General features: G+C 38.5%; 1 protein-coding gene across 4 annotated transcripts in view; it reads right to left on the bottom strand.

The window, feature by feature from the left end:
- Positions 1-3,605: 3,605 nt before the first annotated feature.
- PRRG1 (proline rich and Gla domain 1) overlaps positions 3,606-25,209 on the bottom strand; it is a 138,535-nt gene continuing 116,931 nt past the window's right edge. For all 4 annotated transcript variants that reach the window (XM_070257788.1, XM_023634041.2, XM_023634042.2 and 1 more), the window contains exon 4: positions 3,606-7,686. In XM_070257788.1, the coding sequence (XP_070113889.1) occupies positions 7,201-7,686 (486 nt within the window). In that variant the 3' untranslated portion in view covers positions 3,606-7,200. The remainder of the gene's footprint in view (positions 7,687-25,209) is intronic.

Below are 25,209 nucleotides of genomic sequence, written 5' to 3'. Positions count from 1 at the left end.
ATTTGCTGAACTTCTATTTTTGTTCATGGATTATTTTCCTAATTTTGTTATCTGTCTGTATGTTCTTGCAGTTCACGAAACTTTTTAAAAAAAGGATTACTCTTAATTCTGACAGTTCATGGATTGCCATTTCTTTAGGGTCAGTTATTATAGCTTTATTAGTTTCCTTTGGTGGTGTCATATTTACCTGATTTTTCATGATCGTTGATTCCCTACATTGGTGTCTGCACATTTGAGTAGGTGGTCTCCTTTTTTAGACTTTACATTTTCACTTCGGCAGAGAGAGTTCTCCGCCAGTCAGCTCAGTTTAGGTTTCTGGATGTGTCTGCTGGTAACATCATTGGGCAGGTGGGGCCTGCTATAAGGGTCTATTTTCGGGTGAGGCCACTGCCTGAGCTCTGTGGTTGGGGGTGTGTGCTCCTGGCTGAGAACAGTTCGATAGGACTCTTGGCTTGGTTCCCTGTCCAAGAGCGGCTCTTCTGTTCCCCGGGTTCTCTGGACAGGTTTCCTAGATAGTCAGAACTAGGTACTATACTCAGCAGTGGGTGGGGCTATTAATATTTTAGAATGGCAATTCCAGATATCAGATTCTCCTCTCTCCTCAGGGTTTGTTTTTGATACTTGTTATAGTTTGTTGTTTGCTGTTTTAAGGATGTTTTTAAGTTGTTTTGTGAAGTCTGTATTCTTTGTCATGTATAGCCACTGAAGTCTTGTTTCTGTTATTGTAGTGTTCAGGCAGTAATTTGACAGAGTTCCTCAAACACTTGGAAATCACCCCCCACCCCCAAAAAAGTATCCTAGTTTTTGTAGATGGGTTCTGTGTGTTGGGGCAAACCTTCAACTTCCAGCCAGACAATATATAACTCTATCATAACCTTCACTTCCTGCTTATGTAGAACCTGAATATCAGACAAAAGTGAGAGTTTAGAGAATCTCAGAATTTTTTAGAGTATGCATCCAGCTCTGGATATGTGCTTATTAGCTTTATAGATTCCTAAGACTATGTGGGAACTTTTTAAAGTCCTTATTTTCTTTGTTCCCCAGCCCCTCCCCCAAAGTTTTTCAGTTTGTCTATTGTTTACCCCAGCCTTTGTTATCTTTTGTCCAGGTGGTAGCAGCTAATGCCTTTACCTTTAAGTACTTTTGAACCCCCCCCAACCCCCCCACCCCCGGTAGTTGCCAGTTGCCTCCAACTTCAGAGTTCCAAGTAAGGCAAAATAAAGACATGCCCTTGAGCTGATACCTCAGGAAGCTGAAACACAGAGCTAAACAAACAACCTCAATTCTTTGGCAATAAAGTTCATTTTGCTCCCTCTGGTACTAGGAACCTATACTTGGAATGTGGGCTGTTGTCTGTCTTCCAAGATGCCACTGAGAAGGGAAACAGTGGATACGGCCAGGGTAAGTTAAAGGGTTTTTTTCTTGCCTGGTTGCTGTAAGCTTTAGTTTCCAGAGTTCTGATGAAGTTGATTGCCAGTTTTTGCTAGTTTATTTGCTGCTTTTATGGAAGAACATGCTTTTGGAATTCCCTACTCCTATTTTCATTGACGTCACTCTATGCTTATTTTAAAATATGGTTTATGAGTATATTAAAACCATCCTTTCCCACAAATACAAAAGGACTGAGTATTGAAAATATAACAAGTATGGTGATGATGGAAAAGATGTAAACAAAGAATCAGAACTATTAATACTCCAAGGTTCTCTTCAAACATGAATTGAATAGATAGTGTATGTTGGTGGCCAGTGGAATACACTTGTGAGTTAGGAACAATTGGACTAAAAAGAGCATTTTCAACTGTCAGCAGTCTGTTAGTGGAGGAGATTCTGTAGATTTTGTGTGTGTGTGTGGAAAGATGAGGGACTATGAAATTGGACATCAATAGATGTTATATTACAGTGGTCTTCTAATTATGTTTATCAAATTCTAATGTTTGCAGAGGTGACTTGGACTGACCTGAAGTCAGGGGGAATGACAAGGAAGGTCACAGACAGTGGGATTCCATGTTTCCCACTTCTGTAGTCAATCACAACAGTCTCATCTGTTTCATATATTAGGGTCCTATGAAAATTTTTTTGAAAGTTAGTTTCCATTGATAACAACATATAAAAATCACAACAGACTTATATACAGGACTGCATGATAAAGATGACTGTAAACACCATGGGACTCAGCACAAAAAGAATCTCTTAGCAGGAGCAGAATTAGGGTTACATTAGTTTAGATGATTAGAAGGTTATCCCAGTCTTAATCTTATTGTGAAACCCCAGGGTCAAGGGCTATCGGCACCACTACTTCCTAAACCCCTTAGTGTCTCACACAAGGTAGGCACTTTGTAAGTATCTATCCTATCAGCTATGGAAGGAAATAAGGTTAGGTAAGTCTGTCGGACCAGATTCTAGTGGGTTTGAGGTCTAAAAATCATAGTAAATAAAATTACAGAGAACAAAAAATCATCATACAAAGATGAAGGAAATGGCAGGCGATAAGAATTACAGCAGAAAGACAAGCATTCAGGAGACCAGCCAGAAAGCTGATGTTTTAGTCAATTCATAGTCTTAAAAAAGCCCCCATTTTTAGGTATTTGATATATTTGGGGAACAGAATTAAAAGGATTAAACAGAATTCTTGCCCTCAAAAATCTTCAGGTATGTAGAAAAGGCTTAGAGAGAACTAGTAGGTGATTTCAAGGAGGGCCAAGAAATGGAAGAGCAGCTCTGGAACTTCTAGCTTGAAATTTTCTGAAATACTTTAAGAATTTAAAAAAGGAAAAGAGGCAAGTCCATATGGCCACAACCAAGTATGAAATTTTAAAAATTGATCTCTTATGATAAGTGTGAGTAGTTTTATCTTTAAGGAGAGGGCTATAAGGGGAGCCTTCTGGGTGCTGGAAATGTCTTATCTAAGGGTTGAGTTTTATGTCTATATTAATCTGTAAGTTATATATTTTTTAGAAATTATGTATTTTTTAAAGTACCTTTTTATGACATTTTGGATAACTCTCTGGGGACTTACGCTTACAAAATGGATACTCAGATTTATAGTTAAGAAGGAATTTTAAATATAAATGATAATAATTTAAATTTTTTATACCATAAACACCAAGTCATATTTACATTTCCTTGGTTAATGGCATGTCACATCAGCTTTTCGTCTTTGAGGTAACTACACTTAGGATGATGCCCTGTGGTCACAAATGTTTCCACCTTGTGCTTTCTTTTCTCATCTTCTCAAATGTCAAATACAAGCTGTTCTGCTAAGGAGGAAAAACCCAGCTCCTTGGTATCTGCAGACAACACTATTCCAGTACTTGACAAACTAGACCACAGCAGGCAGCTCAATCGATCCCTTTGGAGCAAGTGTTCCTGTTTTGTATCATCATACTAGCATCGTTCAAAAGTAGTACAGAAAGTTCTTTCTTATGCTGAGAACACCCTAAGGTTTTCACCAGATAATTTCTGATTTATTGAGCAATAACCCCGAAATTCATAAGAAAAAAAGAAACATAATTTTACCTTGTTAAAAAGGCCATAATTAATCAGAGCTTCTGCAGCATGTTTAGCACCTAACCATAATATAATTAACACGTGGCAGAAGAAATCTCTTGGGTTTAAAAATAGCTTTATTTAGCATACCAAAAACACAGAAACATAAGAAAAACCTTAGCTAGTATAAACATAAAAAGTTAAATACCATAATTTAATGTAAACCAAGTGTTTAAAAATGTGAAATATTATAATAAAATACATGCTATTTACACAGAACCAAGTTAAAGCTACCTCCACAGTTATCATATCATATCATCAATCATCAGTTTTATCAGTCTTCATTAACAATGAATCAAACACAGCATCTGTATTTCTACTGGTCAGTAGGAGAAAAAGAAATCATTTAATTTAAACAGATACAATTCATTGTGACATTCAAAGCAGGGAGGCAGAAAGTGCCAGTTCTAGGGTTCCAGACACAACCACTGCACGTGGAGGCTTGGAAACCATTCTGCTGGACGACCATTACGCCCATTCTTTGATTTAAATGCAAAGTGGTTGATTCAATTTAGTTACTGTTTAAGAAAGGTACTAAATATATCCTGCAAAAATAAACCTTTATTAAAAATGATCAAAGGTGAATGTAATATCAATCAGTTAAGAAAGGCAAAAGCATAAAAAATATATATTATTCCAGACAAGCCCCTTTAATTATAACAAATGTTAAGAAACTCAGTTTATAAAACCAGATGGGATAGCAAAAGGGTTTTTAAAAATGTAAAACCCAAACCAAAAATCAAACAAAATAAACCAATCTAAGAGAATGGTTCTTGAAGAAAGTGGTATTTTGTTTATCCTGTCGTTATCACGCAAATGCCACCATGAGACCTGTGGCTGATGCCAGTTATCACTATGGAGCAGTGTTTTCTTTGACAGTCTAAAAAGCTGTAGTCATTGATCAGTTTAAGCATTTGGCTTTTGCTGCAAGGATCAACATTCATTCTTATACTACAATTCAGGTATCTCTAAGAGGCAGCATTAAATCCAATATCAGGAGTTTAAAATGTAAAATAAAGTTGTAAGAATATATACTTAGTAAGAGAACATCCTGCTCCTTTGTCTAATTCTGTAATTCTCAAACACTTGGTCTCCAGACCCCTTTAAACTCTTAAAATTTATGGGGGATCTGGATACCAAAGAGCTTTTGTTTATGGAGTTTATATCTATCAGTATTTGACACAGAAAATAAAACTGAAAATTTTAAAAGTATTTATTCATTTAAAAATTAAAAAGTCCATTATGTGCTAACATAACATTTTTAAGAAAATAGCTATATTTTCTAAATCAGAAAAAAGATTTGTGGGGAGATGGCATTGTTTTATATTTTCAACTACTTTTTGAGAGAGTGTGAAAAAGACAATATTATTGTGAAAATAGTTTTGATCTCACAGATCCCCTGAAAGGCTCTCCAGGACTCCCAGGAGTCTATGGGCCACACTTTGAAAACTGCTGGTCTAATCTAAGGCTTGGTATTAATGACCAAAAAAAGTCCACACAAAAGGAACCTTAATTTTCATTTAAAAATAACCCCAAATATACACACACACACACACACAAGTTGCTGGGTCAAACACTCGCCCTTTCAGGTTTAACTAGAAGCCAAAGGTCACCATGTATTCATGGCCAAATTCAAAACAATATTGTCATTTCTGCTGAGATCAGGGTCAAGATTTACTCATTTTTAACCCAGGAAAGCTACAAAAGCTATTAACTAAACACACACATCTTAGTTTCCAACATTTACTTAATCCTGTTTGTGCTGAGCTGGCAGTTGTCTTGAAGTTGGCACAGCCTTGGTATAGCCCAGAGAATGACAGGAGTTTAACTAATAGCCCCCACACTCAGATTAGGAACATGTTAGCCGTGTATGGAGCAGTCTACTCTATTTCTCACTATGTGAAAGCTCTGAAAAATTTTAGGGACACAGAGGGAGAAAATTCTCCTTAAGCACAATAAGAACAATGCTACGACTTTAGAACTAGATAGCTCTTCACGTCTTACAAATTACTTTCACATACACCATCTCATTAGATCCTTTTAAAGCCCCTGGAGAGAGGCAGGATGAATAATATTATCACTGTTTTAGAGGTGAGGAATTTGAGGGTCAGATATGGGTCTTTCCCAAGTTACCATGGCAAGTGTATTGCAGAACTGGATTAGAATTCAGGTCAGCTGACTCCTAGTTTAGGGTTCTCCCCAGCATTCCTCCTTCCTTGGGTTCCAGGGCAGGATTAGGGGAAGGGTTGGTGGGGCTGGAGATGGAGGCAGTAGGGTATGACACTTCTGAAACCTGCATTCCTTCTGCCTCCTCAACCATTTTATCCAACACTGAGCAGTCTTGAGAGTGACCAATATGATGAATTTTCGATCAGTGCATACATAATGGAACTTCATACAAAACCACCATCTTATTTTTTCTTTCTGAGCTGGTTTATGTTGGCAGTTCATTCACAGCCTGTTCCCTCTGCTCCAAGAGAAACATAAAAATCCTTCAGTTAAAAAAAATCTTTGATGAAAATACAAAATGAAATAGCAACAATAATGAGATCTATGTGAAGCTATAACTAGATTTATTGTGCACCTGGCACAACACAGACTTTGCAATCTTCCTCCAACAACTGGAGAGCAATATAAAAATCACAGTTGTTAATTTAATGGGAAAGTGCCTCCTACTCATCTTGAGGCAGGTTTCAGTCTATACAAAAACATTAAGAAAATAATTTCAAGAGTTTTACTTTAACTAAACTCTTAGGTGCTTGAAGATTCTGTGGTGGGAAGAGAGAGAGTAGACAGAGTAAAATGCAAGGAAACAGCGAGAAGAAAATAATTGTCACCAAAAATTGATGAGCAAAGGAGAGAGCTCTATCTATTCTACCATTAATGCATATATCTACTTGAGAAATTATTCTGTTGCCAGGAAATCCTATCCATCAAGATGTTAATACAAATAGCATGAGACATTCAAAGATGTTAAGCAAATGCTGTTTAATTTGGGAGAGGAGGCAGTCAACAACAACAAAATCATCCCTCCTACAAAACTGGCCAAAGGCCACTAATGACCACTGATTTTCCTGCTATACACTATAAGCAAGTTGTTTATTGTGTCTGTCTTCTCTTTCTGAGATGGTCCTAAAATCAAGATGGACTACTTGCATTTTTTTTTTCCTTTTAAGGTAGTTGAAGAAGGAGGAGGTTAACAAAAGCCAGTAAGAATTAGAAAACGTGCTAAGTTCATCCTATTTTCAAAAATCAACAGCATGTTGCTGGCTATCTACTACACAAATTGTTGGTACCTTTTTTTTCCAATTTTGGTGAGTAATGTTCTCTTTACAGGTGATTTAGACAGAAGTTAATGGCCTTTTAAGACAGTTGCACATATACTTGGCTCATGTACACACACACATATATATCTCATCACATGAAGATGTCCACTAGTATGTTTTTCCCTCTTAACTATTTCCATCAGCAAAAATGAGCATGGATAATAATTTTATAGTAGGAAATAAAACTAATGAAAATCAAATCAGAAAATGTGGTATGCTGTCAGAGTCCAATCAAATGAGTCAATGCACATTTATGTAGTGGTAAAGTGCTAGAAAGTTCTTTCATTAGTATTTTAAAAATGATTATAGTAAAAAGAAGTTTGCAGTTTCATTTGATGGTGGTGACCACAGGCACCATAGCAATGGCACTGGCTGAGTTGGAGTTGATGATGTCCTCATACTCCGGGGGTGGGTCCAAATGAGGTTCTGTTTCACTTCTCCGCAGGTTCACCTGGCCAGTGGCTTCCTCATAGGTCGGTGGGGGGTCGCAGTTGGACAGGCGAGTGGAGACAGAATCCGAGCGCCCAACTACATATTCCAGAAAGCCTGGTGACAATCCACTGCTATCAAACACTTCATCTGGTGGGGGAGGCGGAGTGATAATATTAAGGTGCTGAGGGAAAGGAATGTGGCCTTCAGTTACTGTCTGTCTACGAGTTTTGTTTCTTAGGAAGCATCTCCAGATTAGGAAAATGACAAGGAGGATAATGAAGAGGCCAAAGATTAATGGAAAGGTAAGGTAAAACTGAAACCAGTCACTTCCTCTGTTACTCTCCCCTTGTTGCGCTTTTGTGTAGGTGCTCCAAAACTCCTTCTGAAAATAAAAGACAAAATAAATTGAAAATCGGTATGATCAAAAAGATGGGAAATATCAAATGAACAAAAAAACCAAAACCGGAGTTGTTGGTTCAAATGACTTACAGCCTATATTTTCCATGACCAGAAATTACAAATAAATCATGGTGCACACTCTGGATCCTCCTAAAAATCAGTCAGAAATCCAAGCTCTATTTCAAGACTTGGAGTTGTATCTTCAGCTATGACATTTGAGAAAGAAAAATAAGCATCAGGGATGCCCCCTTTCCCAATCACACCAAATAATCTTCCCTTAAAAATAGAAGTCGAGTATCATTTTCCACGTCCAAACACAAAGTTCTCATCGCTGAGCCCCCTCAGCATTCACAGTCTGTGCCACTTGAGGCTGTTGTGGGCTTTCCGGGCTCGAATGCGTCACAGCTGAACACCTTGTTTTCTAATGGCTCTGTTTGGGGTCCCCTTCCACCTGACATTCTTTCCCAGCTCCTCCACCCTCCAAGTTTAGTACACAGATGTTGACTGAATGTTGTAATTACATTTTGCCCCTAGTAGAAAGCTGAGGCGAGTGAAGAAATTGTGTCAGGTTCTTTTCAAACCTAGGCTGTCATTCCAAAAGACATATGGTCTAGTAGTTCAAGTCTTTAATGTGCGTGTGGGGAAACACGGAAAAGATAACAAGGAAACCTGACCCAATTACTGGCTTGGGACCTGGGCAAGTTACCCTTTTAAAGCCTTAGTTTCCTCACCTGTAAAACTGGAAAATACTAACCTGTCTTACAGGCTGTCTGGGCATCATACGAGAGGACATATATAACACATCTAATTTAGTTCCTGCCGTATAAACACTTAATAAGTAGTAGTGATGATTATTAATTTTTGTTTATCATAATCAAGTCTCTGCTTCAAATTGGCTGATTAATCTATCCCACACCTTGGTACACAGACCACCCCCAATCCCAGTGCTGTTGATTCTATTTTCAATGCTTAAACTTAGCCAATAAGTGCTTTTTCCCACACTCATATTTATGTGCAGGCACTACAGGTCACTGATAGTATTTAAATATCTGGTTTCAAGGGAGGGAGCCCTCGGAATCCAAACTGGAAAGAGTGGAGTTGGGAAGGGAACTAGGTCACTATCCAAATGGACAAAGAGAGGGAGGTGGATGAGGTCAGGGACTGCAATCTCAGATGTCCCACGGGGCCACGGCATTAACATAAATTTATGAATCTGGTTGAAGGTTAGACTGTGGACACTAATGCTGCTTGTTACAGTCATATTTTATTTACTTAGTCATACAGGCTTTTACAGTACTCTGCGGGCCTAACGACGAACCAAAGTCATCAGTGTCGCTAGGTCTTCTATAAAGTACTAAATTATCACTCCAGCATTCTGTGATTCTAAGATAAATTTGGGCATGTTGTAAGAAATAGTACACCCCAAAGTATACAGCGTTCATTCTGGGACAATACCAAAAAACCTGAAATTGTCAAGTGATTCATTTGTTTCAATAATAAAAAATCAATCACAGGTGAAAACTCATGAAACACCGATGCATGAAGCTTTTTTTTTTTTTTTTGGTGAGGAAGATTTTCCATGACATAACATCCACTGCCAATCTTCCTCTTTTTCCCTGAGCTAACATCTGTGCCAATCTTCCTATATTTTGTATGTGGGACACTGCCACAGCATGGTTTGGTGAGTGGTGTGTAGGACCACACTCAGGATTCAAATCAGTAAACTTCGGGCTGCTGAAGTAACCACTATGCCCCAAGTTGTTTTTTTTTTTTAACAATAAATGTGCTTCTAGGGGCTGGTCTGGTGGCAGAGCAGTTAAGTGCACACATTCCCACTTTGGCGGCCCAGGGTTCGCCGGTTCGAATCCTGGGTATGGACATGGCACTGCTTGGCAAGCCACGCTGTGGTAGGCATGCCACATATAAAACAGGAAGATGGGCACGGATGTTAGCTCAGGACCAGTCTTCCTCAGCAAAAAGAGGAGGATTGACAGATGTTAGTTCAGAGCTAGTCTTCCTAAAAACAAACAAACAAACCCCAATAAATGTGCTTCTAAAACTGTACACTTTCAACTTTTTGTATAACTGTCAATTTAGGATTGCCAACTTTATTTCTGATTATAGAGTAATATATATTAATTGTATGAAATTTTACTAATGCAGAAACATCTTAAAAAAGAAAAAAATCATCTGCAGTTATATTACAAAGATATAATCACTATTACCAGTTTTGGTTAACATCATTTAAAAATGTTTTCCATCTGTTCTTTCTTCCACATTCATATCAACTCACAGTTGAAGCCTTATGCAAATATACATTCTTTAGAAATCTGGAATCAAACTTTAGTAACTGAGAATAAAATGTTTAATCATCTACTTACAGAGCCCTACCAAGTATTTGTAGTCAGTTTTCTTTTATCTACAGATGAGGATGTCCCCTCTCTCTTCCTAATCTCACAGATCACTATCTCCTTTGTCCCACATTTAGCCTTATCCAGAAAACCAATAAATATATGATTTCAAATAATTATGTAATCTAACCTTAGACAAACATAATAAAAAGTGGCTTTCTTATATTGCGCACATCACTTTGGGATAATCAAGCATCAATAATGCACATGAAAAGGATTCTTCTTTTTCATGCTTGTATAATTCAATCTCTCTGCTTTCTTTGGCATACTGGGAAATAAATCTACAGACTAATAGATTTTTTTTGAAAAAAGCCTTTAAAAGAAAATAATCAGGCTCTTATTTGAAGACTTAACAGCAAAGCTTAGACAAAAGTAGAATTACAAAACCAAGTTCTTACTTTACCTACAGCAGCTCAATGAATCCACGCCAAATAATGAAGGGGTAATTACCATCCCCACTTGCAGACAAGGAAGTGGAAGGCCAGAGAGGTTACCTAATAATAAACCTAAGGTCATTGAACACGTAACTACTGGAGCTGGGAGTTGAATGCAAGAGGCCCGGCATCAGAGCAAATCAAAAAGCAACCTGCCTTGATATATAAGATATTTTGAACCTGTTTGGCCACTTTCCTGGAAAATTCCATCTTCCCATCATGTTAAATGTGTAGTCAAAAGTGAGTTGGCTCATTTTATAAAGTAAATATTTTCAATTAAAGTAACATTGATCTGAATAAAAAAAGTATTGACAGATTTATTTCTTTGGGAACTAGACTGTCCTTGAGGCCACAGAATCAGATGAAAGTTCACTTGCAATCAAGACTAATATTATAATTGTCATTCGAACAAAAAAACCCAGTTCATGTCTCTCTAAGCTACTTAAAAAGTTATCTTACTGAAAGCAGCCCAAGGATATTCAGAAAGAGCAAGTGATTTCAAGACTTGGCAAAGCAGTGCTTTAGAGGTAATGAAAATTTGTTTAATGAAAAAAAAAATTAAAAGGTCCCAGTAGTTTTAGATCAGGCTAAAATTATACCAATAATAAATGTAATCTGAACCTGCCAGAGAGGTTTGAACCATTTCAGAGAGAAGAGCCCCAGGGTAGATGTTTCATCATGGTAGGTGTTTTAGAACAAAATTCAGTATGTGCAAGATTCTATTAAACAATATTTGTTGCTCATGTATAAATTGCGTGTTTTTCTGTTTTGAATTCTGAAAGGGATTTGAGTGACTCGAGACCTGCAGGACTCAAGATGGGAAAGAGCAGAGTGGAGCATATTTTACAATCGGATTAATCAGCTTACAACTACCTAGTTTGAAAGCGGGTGATGCTCCCAGTGAGTCTGTATTGCTGAGGAGGGCCAAGCAGCATTTATATCCAGTACTCACATGGCTTTTCCCTTTCCTTGAACAAGTAGGACAGGAAAGGGAAAGAAAGACTATCAGAGATGAGGGACAAAAACCACAATCCTAACTCCAAAAGCTGCCTTGCTAAGTTGGCACATTCCAGCAAGAGGTTGTCTAAAAATTTTAAGATTCTTTATCAAGAGGGATGTTCTAGGGAAAATGTCTGGAGTTACACAAAAGTCACTTAATATCTTTTTGTTAATTCCTTCCTTAAACAGGGTAGGATGATGTAGATCTAACTTCTGAGAAAATAGAACATTTGTAAATTGTAAAGTACTAGACAAAAAGGAAAGCATTATCTTGAAAATTACCATTAGGGTGTAGACAAGTTGCTGAGAAAGAATATTTATGCTGAGTATGGTGTTAATATATTTTACTACAAATTGAAAATGTTGTAGCTGGGGGATGCAGAAAGAGGGTACGGTTTGTTGCATCTTTCTAAAATTAATTATGGAGATTACTATTTTGCAAAGTGGCATACAGCTTAAAGCAAAACCTCTTCAATTTAGCTAAAATTATTTGGAAACTGTTAAGGTTTGGATTTAGGATAGTTGAGGGGGAGAACTGATAGCTGTCCCAGAGTAAGAGGCAACAGGAGGAATCTCAAGTCCCCAAATATCCCTAGTGACCAGTATTACAAATTGACTGTTAAAAATTAATTCTTTCAGTGTTCCAATTCAAGATAGCAATGTAGGAAGATCCTGAACTCACCTCCTCCCACAGACACACCAAATCTACAGCTACATATGGAATAATTTCCTCCAGAAAAAACCCCAAAAACTAGCTAAGCGACTCCTACACATTGGGCAAATGAGAAAAAAAAAACATGGAAGGGGGTTGGAGAGGCTGAGACACACTATCACCATAAACCCCACCCCCGGAGTGATGACCCCCTCATCAGGAAAGAACTCAAAACCTGGAGCTTCTCCTTGAGGAGCAAAAGGTTTGGACCCCCACACCGGGCACCCCAACTTTTAAGACCTGCACCTGAGAGGCGAGCCCTCAAAACATCTAGCTTTGGAAGGCAATGGGACCTGCGTCCACAAGACCCACAAGACCCACAACACTACAGCAAACTGAGAAATGGCCCTTAAAGGCCTCACATGAGTGGACTCACCCAAAACAGAGGCAGTCAACTGAAAAGCGCTTGGACTTTCTGTGAAAGAGGCTTATGTGCTTATCTTAAAGCATCAGCAAGAGAGGAAGACACCTAACTTAACACACATCTAGGGGCCTACTGAAATACTTTCTGAGGACGGAGACAGCAGGCGCGATCTTTACACTCTCCCTCTGTCTTGCTTCAGCTTACCGGTATCTCCCAGAAAGGACTTTGTACCCTTGTCTGGCACCCCGATTTTTGCAGCTGCCACCCAGGGGACACCTCTAGGTCACCTGGCCCTGGTGGCCAGCAGGGTTTATGCTCACAGGTCCCACAGGATTGTAAACACTTGAGAAAGAGTTCTTGACACCCTCAGGGCACAGCAAGAGGCAACAGACTGGATAAATTCATAGAAACATACTACCTAACAAGATTGAATCATAAAGAAATAAAATAATCTGAAGAGACCAATTACTAGTAAGGAGATTGAACCAGTAATCAAAAACCTCCCAACAAACTAAAGTCCAGAACCAGATGGCTTCACTGGTGAATTCTATCAAACATTTAAAGAATTACTATCAACCTTCACAAACTCTTTCAAAAAACAGAAGAGGAGGGAACACCTTCAAACTTATTTTATGAGGCCAGCATTACCCTGATACCAAAACCAGACAAGGACACCACAAGAAAAGAGAATTATAGGCCAATATCCCTGATGAACATAAATGCAAAAATCCTCAACAAAATATTAGCAAACTGAATTCAACAATACAGTAAAAGGATCATATACCAAGATCAAGTGGGATTTATTCCAAGAATGCAAAGTTGGTTCAACATTCACAAATCAATGTGATACATGACTTTAACAATATGAAGCATAAGAATCATATGAATTTGACAAAATTCAACATCAATTTATGATAAAAACTCTCAACAAAGTGGGTATAGAGGCAACATACCTCAACATAATAAAGGCCATATATGACAAGCTTACAGCTAACACCATACTCAATGGTGAAAAGCTGAAAGCTTTTCCTCTAAGATCAGGAAGAAGACAAAGATGCTCACTCTTATCACTTTTATTCAACATAGTTTTTAAAGTCCTAGCCAGAGAAATGAGGCAAGAGAAAATAAAAGGCATCCAAATTGGAAAGGAAGAAGTAATACTGTCACTATATTATATAGAAAACCCTGAAGACTTGACCAAAAAACCTGTTAGAATAAACAAATTCAGAAAAGTTACAGGACACAAAATCAATATACAAAAATCTGTTGCTTTTCCATATACTATCAACAAAGTATCAGAAAGAAAAATTAAGAAAATACCATTTACAATTGCATCAAAAAGAACAAAATATCTAGGAAGAAATTTAACCAAGGAGGTGAACAACTTGTACAATGAAAACTATAAGACATTGTAGTGCAAGCTCTCATAATTTTTTTTTGTAATGCAAGTGCCTGATTTAAGCTTGAGTGACAAGGCATCCATTTCAAACAGGCATCCACTTCAAAGATGGTGATCTCAAACAAACAAATTGACCACCACATGACTAGATGAAGAGCCAGGCCCCCCTTCTGTGGCTCCTTTGCTTTAGAGACCTTCGTTGATTTAGATAACTGACCATTTGGGCTTCTTGTTTTTCTCTTCCTGTGCCTTAAATTCCTGCTCTTAAGCTTTAAATTCACCAATAACAAGTAAACCCACAAAACTCTCAGCCCTTACTTCAAACTCAGTAAAATCAGAACCCCAGGCCCATGCTCTCCCTCTCTTTCTCTACCCATGACCTTGCTCTGTGATCCTAGGTGTGCCATGTGCTTCCCAGGACCTAGAAGTAATAAACCTTATCTATTTCAAAGCTTCCTGATAGTTATTGCTGAGTGTGTCTTGCAGTCATAATAAAACCCACAAGGGCCGGTCCAGCCACAACACTGGTTATCCATAGGCTGAGACCTGCACACAAGAACTGGCATAGTAAGCAGGATTGCATGATTGCCCTTGCCGTTAACCAAGGAGAATGCCCTTTAGCTGCAACTTGCTTACTAATCACCTAACTCAGGTGGGTAACCCCATCTGGGAAAGGAGCACTGCTTACTGTGCTTACCGTGCTTACTGGAGGTCTGTTGCACTGCTATGTGCTTTTGCATATTGCCTCTGTCTTGTGTTGTCTGCAGTATCCATCCCAGAATATCACAGCTGCTATAATAATTCAACAATCTCCTCAGAGCAGCATGGTCAAGGCCATATGGTCTTATGAGAGAATTAGGCCGCTAATTATAAAGGCGTTTAATTGACTATTAATGTGCGTGAGGGTTCTCTGAACCTTGAGGCTGAGAGCTAAAGAGGGTGGACTGAATTACAAGGCTCTTGTCACCACCCAAGGGGAGGCTCTGGGCTAAAGCCAGGAGGAAAGGATCCTCGTACCTAAGGAGGATGGGAGACCTCTGCCTACAACCACTGAGTTGGTGGGTTATGCCTGGACTACGGGTCTTAACTGAGAAGAGTGAAATTAATTGCCCTGCAACAGGAAACCAATGGCACCATGATAAGGGGAACTACAACAGAGGCTTATGGTCTCTGTGTCACCACTTCACTCACTACTGTTGTTCTTTGTCCCCTGACCCAATGGGATATCATGGGCCCAGTCCCTGGCACAGTGTTGCTGACAAATTAATGTACAAATATAAATGTCCTGAACATCTGGTGCCAGTGCCTCCTGAGAACCCCGAGAAGTACACGAGCTCCTTGATAAATGCAAAACTTCTTGGAAGCTTCCTGGGCATGGTGCAGTGCCACAGTATACCAAGTATACCAACACGCCAAGGCTCTGGTATTATGCTCCAGAGGCCCAGGGGCTTCTCCCAAAACCTTGTGCATATTGTGCTAGTGGAGGCAGATCCTGATCCCAGGAAAGGAAAGCAGCTGCCTACAAAAAGGGCACACAGGGATGTCATCCAAAATTTTCCAGCAACTATGTAAGTAAGATTAAGGTAGTGGGAGAAAATCAAGAAGTAGAAACAAGTCAAAAAAGAACTATACCTTAACTGAAATTCAAAACTTTCTTAAAGATTTTTTACAACAGGAAGGAGAAAGGGGAACTAATTGGCTTTTGTGGTTTTTCAGGAATGGACTCTGAATCGTTACTCATAGCTGCCGAAATAGTCAACTAGTCAGTATCTCTAAAGGTAACTCTAAAAGCCATAAACTTCTTAAAGATCCATCTAGGCTATATGCTCATTTCCTCTGAGATACCACAGATCCTGAGCCCCCTCAGCTTTCCCCTGAACAGGGCAGAAGCAAGAAACACAGCTCAAGAGGTGTCCCTGCCCACAAGGGAAAAGTTGACAGGGTTACTGAGGACTCAAGCGAGGAGGAACTGGGAGAAGGGAAGAGAAAAGCCCCTAGAACCACCAATATTCACACCAGGGCCATCCCTCTCCTCACTTGGATATACATTGCCTGGTACCATGCCCATCCTGCCATTATAGTGATCACTGTTTAGACTCACACTGAATGGAAAACATTACATGAAGCCTGGCACTGTTCAAAATAATTTACATATAACTCATTTAATTGCAAAACCCCTATGGGGTTGACACTTTTATTATCCCTATTTTACATGTGAGGAAACCAAGGCACAGAGTTCAATAACATGCCTAAGTTCATCTATTTTAATAAGTGGCTAAACTGGGACTCGAACCCAGGCAATCTGAGGTTAAGAAACCACCACAGCAAACTGCTTCCCTGTGCTTCTTCACATCAGGAGGAGAACAGTTAAATGATATATATATGAACTGAGATAGAGTCAGAGAGAGGAGAGGTCCTCCAAGCAGGCAGAGAAACAGAGTGAAAACATCAAGTTTGACTAACAAGAGGAAAGGGGGCAAGAGCATTTTCTGGAAACTGAAGGGCCATAATCCTCACTTTTAAGAGAGTATTAAAGCACGTCATAAGAAAATGTGAAAGATAATTACTGTGTAGCTAAGCTTGTGCATATTTCAGCAAATGTTCAAAGCAATCTGCAAACTTTAAAAAGACTTAAGCCAGCCATGTGTCCTTGATAAAGCATGCAGAATCTGTAAATTTTAACTTTTATCTTTGTAACCACATCTGGCACAGAAGATACATGTTTTGAGTATTTTTCCAGGCGGGAACAACCTTAGGGTTTACAAGGGTACAGATTTCATCTGGTCAAATAAAGTGGATTGAGAGAGGCACTGAGTTTTTAAAGGAGAACAGAAAAAAAAAAACCAGATCATTTCCTTAAAGATCCTTTTTTTTTTAGCTGAGAAATAATTTCATTCTATACATAGCCATGAAGACAAGGTAACAGGCTAACTCCTTTCCACATCCTGAAAGGAGGAACCAGAGGCCACACTGCAGTCAGAAACAGGCTCATTTGGGGACACTGGGGGTGGCCACAGGGGGGTGCAGTTGGGAATGAGGTAATGACCCAGGTGGGGCCAGCAGCCCTCTGGGTGTTCCAACACCTCAACCCATCCTTAATGTCAGCTGCCCTGGGCGTGGGGCTGGCTGGGCCATAATCTCTCTACATTCTCTTTCTGGCGAGCTTATCCAGTCCAGTGACCTTAACACCATCTATAGCTGATGCCTCCCATATGTGTATTTCAAAACAAGACCTCCTCCTGAGCTCCAGATTCACTGGCTCCCTGCATGACATTTCCACTTGCATATGTAATAGGCATCTCAGATTTTATATGCCAGGCCTTCCCCACCTTCCACCCCAGATGTGGCCCTGGCAAAAGTCCCCAAATTAATAAATAGCACTACCATCAATCCAGGTGCTCAAGTACAAACCCCCAAATCTAGATTATTTTCTCCATTTCTCATTCCTCACCTCTGGCCCATGAGCAAATCCTGTCAACTTGTCCAAAATCCATGTGAAATTAGTCTACATCTCCCCATTTCCTCAGCCACCATTGTTGTTCAAAGCACCAGGTCTTTCACCTGGACCACTGCAGTGACTCTTACCTGGTCCTCTTGCTTCAACTCTCCCCCAACCTCTGCATTTTTCAAAGCAGCCAGAGTCAGCTGCCTGCTTAAACCCCTTTACAGCTTTCCTGTTGTGCTTGGAATATAATTTGGACTACTCTAAAATAGCTTACAAGTTCCTACATCTCTACCTTACCTGGTACAACTCTACCTCATTCATTATAGCCCAGCAATGTACACCTCCCTTCTGATACCCTAACATCTAAGATGCTTTCACTTGGCTATTATATGCTGACTCTCACTTATCCTTTGGCCTTCAAACATCAACCCACAGAAATGTCCCTGTTCGCCTTATTCAAGATAATAAAAATGTGTCCTCCAGCAACAGTTACTCTCTATCACAGTAACCTGAACATTTCTCTATGGCTTTAATCCAAATTAAAACTTATCTTTTACTTATTTATTTTTAGGTTTTAATTTCCTCGAGGACAAGGGCCTTTGTCCGACCATAGTATATCCTCGTTGATGAGTATAGTGCATGATGCACAGTAGGCATGCAATAAATTTGTTAAATGATTGAATGAACACAGAAATGAATGAAAATAGGGCAGTTACATTCTCTCACTACATATCCTATACAATTAGAAATTTTTTAAAAAATCGTAGCCCAAAACATCTATTTTAAAGTTTAAAAACATCTTTCTAAATTTCGAGTTAAAGGGAAAATAAAAATAGAAATTCTAAGCTATTTAGAAATCACAAGCAATAGGAGAATTATATGTTAGGATGGCCAAAATGGTATGCAGTGGCAATTTATATCTTCAAATCTAAATTAGGAAGAATCTTAAGAGATTGCTAAGCATAGAAGAAATAAGATTATTTTTATTTTTCATATCTATAAAGCATCTATTATAAGTGATTTTTTTATTGTAAAAAATACATAAAATGAGATCTACGTTCTTAACAAATTAAGTGTACAATACAATATTGTTTATAAGCACGACATTGTACAGATCTCTAGAACTTTTTCATCCTGTCTGACTGAAACTACACACACTGAACAGCGACTTCCCATCTCCTCCTCCCCTGCGGTCCCTGGCAACCTCCATCCTACTTTGTTTCTATGAGTTTGACTACTCTGTATACCTCATATAAGTGGAATAATGCAGTATTTGTCCTTCTGTGACTGGCTTATTTCACTTAGAATAATGTCCTCAAGGTTCTGTGTAGTAGCATATGACAGGATTTCCTTCTCCCCTATGACTGATAATATTCCATTATATTTCTTTCTAACATCTGCTGCCAATCCTCCTCTTTTTGCTGAGGAAGACTGGCCCCAAGCTAACATCCGTGCCCATCTTCCTCTACTTTATATATGGGACGCCTACCACAGAATGGCCTGCCAAGTGGTGCCATGTCTGCACCCAGGATCCGAACCAGCGAACCCTGGGCCGCTGAAGCATAACATGCACACTTAACCACTGTGCCACTGGGCCGGCCCCTCCATTATATTTCTACACCACGTTTTCCTCATCCATTCATCTGTCAATGGACATTTAGGTTGCTTCGATCTCTTGGCTATTGTTAACAATGCTGCAATGAACATGGCAGTACAAATCTCTCTTTGACATCTTAATTTCCATTCTTTTGGATAAAAACCCAGAAGTGGGATTCCTGGATCATATGGTAGTTCTATTTTTAATTTTTTGAGGAACATCCATACTGTTTTCAATAGTGGCTGCACCATTTTACATTTCCAAAAACAATGCACAAGAGTTCCAATTTCTCCACATCCTCATCAAACCTTATTTTCTGTTTTTTAAATAATGACCATCCTAACAGGTGTGAAGTGATATCTCATTGTGGTTTTGATTTGCATTTCCCTGATGATTAGTGATGTTGAACATCTTTTCATGTACCTGTTGGCCATTTGTATGTCTTCTTTGGAGAAATGGCTATAAGTCCTTTGCCCATTTTTTAATTGGGTTATTTGTTTTTCTGCTATTGTTACATATGTTCCTTCTATATTTTGGAATATTAACCCTTTTTCTGATATAGGGTTTGCAAATACTTTCTCCCATTCCATAGGCTGCCTTTTCATCTTGTTGATCATTTCTTTTGCCGTACAAAAGCTTTTTAGTTTGATGTAGTCCCACTTACGTATTTTTGCTTCTGTTGCCTGTGCTTTTCGTATCATATCCAAGAAATCACTGCCAAGACTAATGTCATGAAGGTTTCCCCCTATGTTTTCTTCTAGGAGTTTTATAGTTTCATGTCCTATGTTAAAGTCTTTAATCCATTTTGAGTTGATTTTTGTGTCTGGTGTAAAGTAGGGTTCCAATTTCATTCTTATGCATGTACATATCCAATTTTCCCAGTACTATTTGTTGAATAAACTATCTATTCCCCACTGTGTATTTTTGGCACCCTTGTTGGAGATTATTTGACCATGTATGTGTAACTTTATTTCTGGGCTTTCTATTCAGTTCTGTTGGTCTATATGTCTGTCCTTATGCCAGTACCATACTGTTATTATTACTGTAGCTTTGCAATATCGTTTGAAATTAGGAAGTGTGAGGCCTCCAGTTTTGCTCTTCTTTCTCAAGATTGTCTTGGGTATTGGAGTCTGTTGTGGCTCCATATGAATTTAAGAAGAAGTAATGTCAATCCTTCTCAAACTCTTCCAAGAAACTGAAGAGGAGAGAACACTTCCAAACTCCTTTTAGGAGGCTGTATTATTCTGACTTCAAAGCCAGAAAAAGACACAAGAAAAGAAAACTAGAGGCCAATATCTCTGATGAACATGGATGCAAAAAAATCTCAACAAAAAACTAGCAAACCAAGTTCAACAACACATTAAAGGGATCATACATCATGACCATTTGAGATTTATCCCTGGGATATAAAGATAGTGGAACATATGAAAATCAATCAATGTGACACAAAACATTGCTGAAAGAAATTAAACAGGAAAGAAATAAAAGACATACTGTGTTCATGGATTAGAAGACTTAATATTGTTAAAATATCCATACTACCCAAAGTAATCTACAGATTCAATGCAATCCCTATCAAATCCCAAAGCCATTTTTAACAGAAATAAAAGTGTCTATATTTAATAAGAGAGCAGATCCAATTTTAATGTGAATTCTAGTAAATCTTCTAAGAACAAAAAACTCTCTGATATGAAAACTATTCCAGAGTGTATAAAAATGGAGAAAATTTCCCAATTTATTTTAGAAGGCTGGAATAATCCTAATAAGAAAGCAGGATAAAGATAGTACACATATAAAAGAAAACTACATGTTTCAGTACAGACAGATGCAAAATCAGAAATATTGGTGAGAGTGATGTCAGGATCATGGTGGAAGAAGACATCCCTTGATTTTGTCATACCCCGCCGGCTACAATTTGGCCTCCATCCACGAACAAAAGTGCCTTGTGGGAGCTATGGGATGATCCAGCTCCATATGCCAAGTGACTCGGAAGGAGTCTCGGCCACTTGTGCATTGGGTAAAGGGCAAATAAACTTTGGTCCTGGCTATGGACACTGCAGTGGCCTATGAACTGGTTCCAGCCCCTCTTGGCCATGGTCCAGGAACCTCTGGAAAACACTGTTTTAGACAATCACCCACACATGAGAGAGCCTTTGCGGAAGTCCAGGTTTCCAGGGAAGTTCCAGCACACCATTGAAACAAAATAATACAAACTTGGGACACACTGGAGAGGAGTACTGAATCCTGAGCTGCATGACTAGGGGTCATAAAGAGGCTGGGAAAGTAGCAGATAGGGCTCTCAGAGGGTATTAAAGAGACATGGATCCTACTAACTGTGCTGTGTACTCCATTAAGAAGCCTGCCCATGAGCCACTGGTAACATCTTGCCCACGGAGGACTCTAACTGGCATGCCTCCTCCACACACCTCCACACTGTGGTCAGCTCCCTGTGTGTACTCCCAACGCGGGTAGCAAGAGTGAGCTTTGGCTAAGGACTAGTGAGCAAACACAGAAAACAGCCCAAATCTGCAGACCAGGGAGAGACCACAAACTTGAGCTTTAGCGCCACTTTTTTGGAAACAAAAGTGAGACTAAACACCTGGCCTGGTGCATTGCAGATCAAGAGAAAACATAAGAGAAAGCTTAAGAATTCTGCCACAAGAGAGAGCAAAAAGTACAGAGCAGCTGTATCCACAGAAGGTCTGAGAAAGTCTCAGAATCGCTATCAGAGCCAATGGCAAGTATTTCTCTCCTGAAGGCAATTAATAAAGCCTGTAGGAGGTGACTGCTACTTCAAATAAAAAGACAGCAATGCAAAACTTCAAGGAATATTAAAAAAAATCAACGAAACATGATACAACCAAAGGATCACAACAATCTCCCAGTAACCAACTCCAAAGACATAAAGGAAAAACTTGTATTAGATAGAAAAAATTATGATAAAGGAGTCGAAGCATACTGCTACAAAAAGTCATGAAATCACAAAGGAAGATAGCAAGAGAGAAAACAAGGAACACAGGATCTACAACAGTCAGAAAAAATTAACAAAATGGTAATAGTAAGTCCTTACCTATCAATAATTACTTTACACATAAAAGAGAGAAATTCTCCAATCAAAAGACATAGAATGGCTGAATGGATAAAAAAACCAAGATCCAATGATATGCTGCCTATAAGAGACTCACTTTACCTTTAAGGACACACATAGATAGAGTGAAGGGATGGAAAAAGATATTTCAAGCAAATGGTCATCAAAAGAAAGCAAGAGTAGTTATACTTCTATCATACAAAATAGACTTGAAGCTAAAAATGATCAAAAGACACAAAGAACACCATTATGTAATGATAAAGGGTCAATCCATCAAGAAGATATAACAATTGTAAATATTTAGGCACCCAACATGAACACCTAAGTATACAGAGCAGATACTAACAGAACTAAAAGGAGAAATAAACAGCAATACAATAATAGTTGGGGACTTTAATACTCCACTCTCAACAAAGGATAGATCATCCAGACTTAAAATCAACAAGGAAATGTTGGACTTTAACTATACTTTAGACCAAATGGACTTAACAGACATATACAGAACATTCCATCCAACAGCAGGAGAATGAATACACAGTCTTCTTAACCGCACACAAAACATTCTCCAGGATAGATCACATGATAGGTCACAAAACAAGTCTTAGCAAATTTAAGAAGACTCAAACCATAACAAGTATCTTTTTTTTTTCTTTTTTTTCTTCTTCTCCCCAAAGCCCCCCAGTACATAGCTGTATATTCTAGTTGCAGGTCCTTCTAGTTCTACTATGTGGGACGCCACCTCAGCATGGCTTGATGACAGCTAGGTCCACATCCAGGATCCAAACTGGTAAAACCCTGGGCTGCCGAAGTGGAGTATGCAAACTTAACCACTTGGAAATGGGGCTGACCCCTCCAAGGATCTTTTCTGAACACAATGGTATGAAACTAGAAATCAGTACCAGAAGGAGAGCTGAAAAATTCACAAACATGTGGAAATTAAAAAACATACTCCTGAACAACCAATAGGTCAAGAAGAATTCAAAAAGGAAATAGAATAGTATCTTGAAACAAACAAAAACAGAAACCACAACATATGAAAATGAATGGAATGCAGCAAAAGCAGTTCTAAGAGGGAAGTGTATAGTGATAAATACATACATCAAGAAAAAACCAAGATTTCAAATAAACCACCTCACTTTACACCTCAAAGAACTAGAAAAGGAAGAACAACCTAAGCCCAAAGTTAGCAGAAAGAAGACAATAAGATAGATCATAGCAGAAATTAATGAAACCAAGAACTTGTTTTTTTGAAAAGATAAACAAAATTGACAAACTTTGGCTAGACTAAAAAAGAGAGAAGACTGAGGCAAATAAAATCAGAAATGAAAGAGGAGACCTTACAACTGATACTATAGAAATATAAAGGATCATAAGAGACTACTATGAACAGTTATAGCCCACAAATTGGAACCTAGAAGAAATGGATAAATTCTAAGAAACATACAACCTACCAAGACTGAATCATGAAGAAACAGAAAATCTGAACAGAACAATAATGAAAGAAAAGAGATTGTGGTAATCAAAAATCTCCCCAAAAGAAAAGCGTGGGGCTAGATGGTTTCACTGGTGAATTCTACCAAACATTTAAAGAAGTAATGCCAATCTTTCTCAAACACTTCCAAAAAACTGAAGAGGCGGGAACACTCCCAAAATCATCTTATGAGGCGAGCATTACCCTGATACCAAAGCCAGATAAGGCTACTAAAAGAAAGACCAATATCCCTGATGAATATAGATGCAAATATTTTCAACAAAATACCAGCAAACCGAATTCAGCAGCACTTAAAAGATCATACCCTACGATCAAGTGGGACTTATCACTGGGAGGCAAGAATCGTTTAACGCATGAAAATAAAAAAACATGATCCACTGCATTAATAGAGTGGAGGATAAAAATCATATGATCATCTCAACCAATGAAGACAAAGCATTTGACAAAATACAGCACACTTTCATGATAAGAATTCTCAACAAATTGGATATAGAAAGAAGATACCTCACCATAATAAAGGTCATATGGGACAAATCCACAGCTAGCATCATCCACAATGGTGAAAGGTTGAAAGCTTTTCCTCTAAGATCAGGAACAAGACAAGTGTGCCTACTCTCGTCACTCCTATTCAACATAATACTGGAAGTCCTAGCCAGAGCAGTTAGGCAACAAAAAGAAAGAAAAGGCACTCACAGTGGAAAGGAAGAAGAAGTTCAATTGTCTTTACAGATGCTAAGACTTTATATATAGAAAGTCCTGAAGACTCCACCGAAAAACTGTTAGAACCAATCAATGAATTCAGAAAAGTTGCAGGATACAAAAATCAACATAGAGTAAACAGTTGCATTGCTATACACTAACAACAAAAAAATCTGAAAAAGAAATAAAGAAAACAATCCCATTCACAATAGCATCAAAAACAATAAAATACTTAGAAATAAATTTAACCAGGGAGGTGAAAGATCTGTACAATGAAAACTTTAAGACTTTGATGAAAGAAATTGAGGAAGACACAAATAATTAGAAAGATAGCCTGTGCTCACTGATCAGAAGAACTGATAGGGTTAAAATGTCTGTACTACCCAAAGCCATCTACAGATTCAGTACAATCCCTATGAAAATTCCAATGACATATTTTACAGAAATAGAAAAACAATCCTAAAATTCCTAAGGAGCCATAAAAGACCCTGAATAGCCAAAGCAATCTTGAGAAAGAAGAACAAAGCTGGAGGCATCGTACTTCCTGATTTCAAACTATAATACAAAGCTATAGTAATCAAAACAGTATTGTACTGGCATAAAAAACAGACACGTAGTCCAATGGAACATAATCAAGAGCTCAGAAATAAACCCATGCATATATAGTCAACTAATATTTGACAAGGGAGCCAAGAAGGCTTAATGGGGAAAGGATAATCTTGTCTCTTCAATAAATGGTGCTGGGAAAACTGAACAACCACATGCAGAATGAAACTGAATCCCTATCTTATACCACTCACAAAAATGAACCTGAAAAGGATTAAAGACTTCAACATAAGACCCGAAGCCATAAAACTCCTAGAAGA

The sequence above is a fragment of the Equus caballus genome, chromosome X (assembly GCF_041296265.1).
Source record: "Equus caballus isolate H_3958 breed thoroughbred chromosome X, TB-T2T, whole genome shotgun sequence".
Taxonomy (NCBI): domain Eukaryota; kingdom Metazoa; phylum Chordata; class Mammalia; order Perissodactyla; family Equidae; genus Equus; species Equus caballus.
This window is presented reverse-complemented; position numbering and strand designations above follow the sequence as displayed.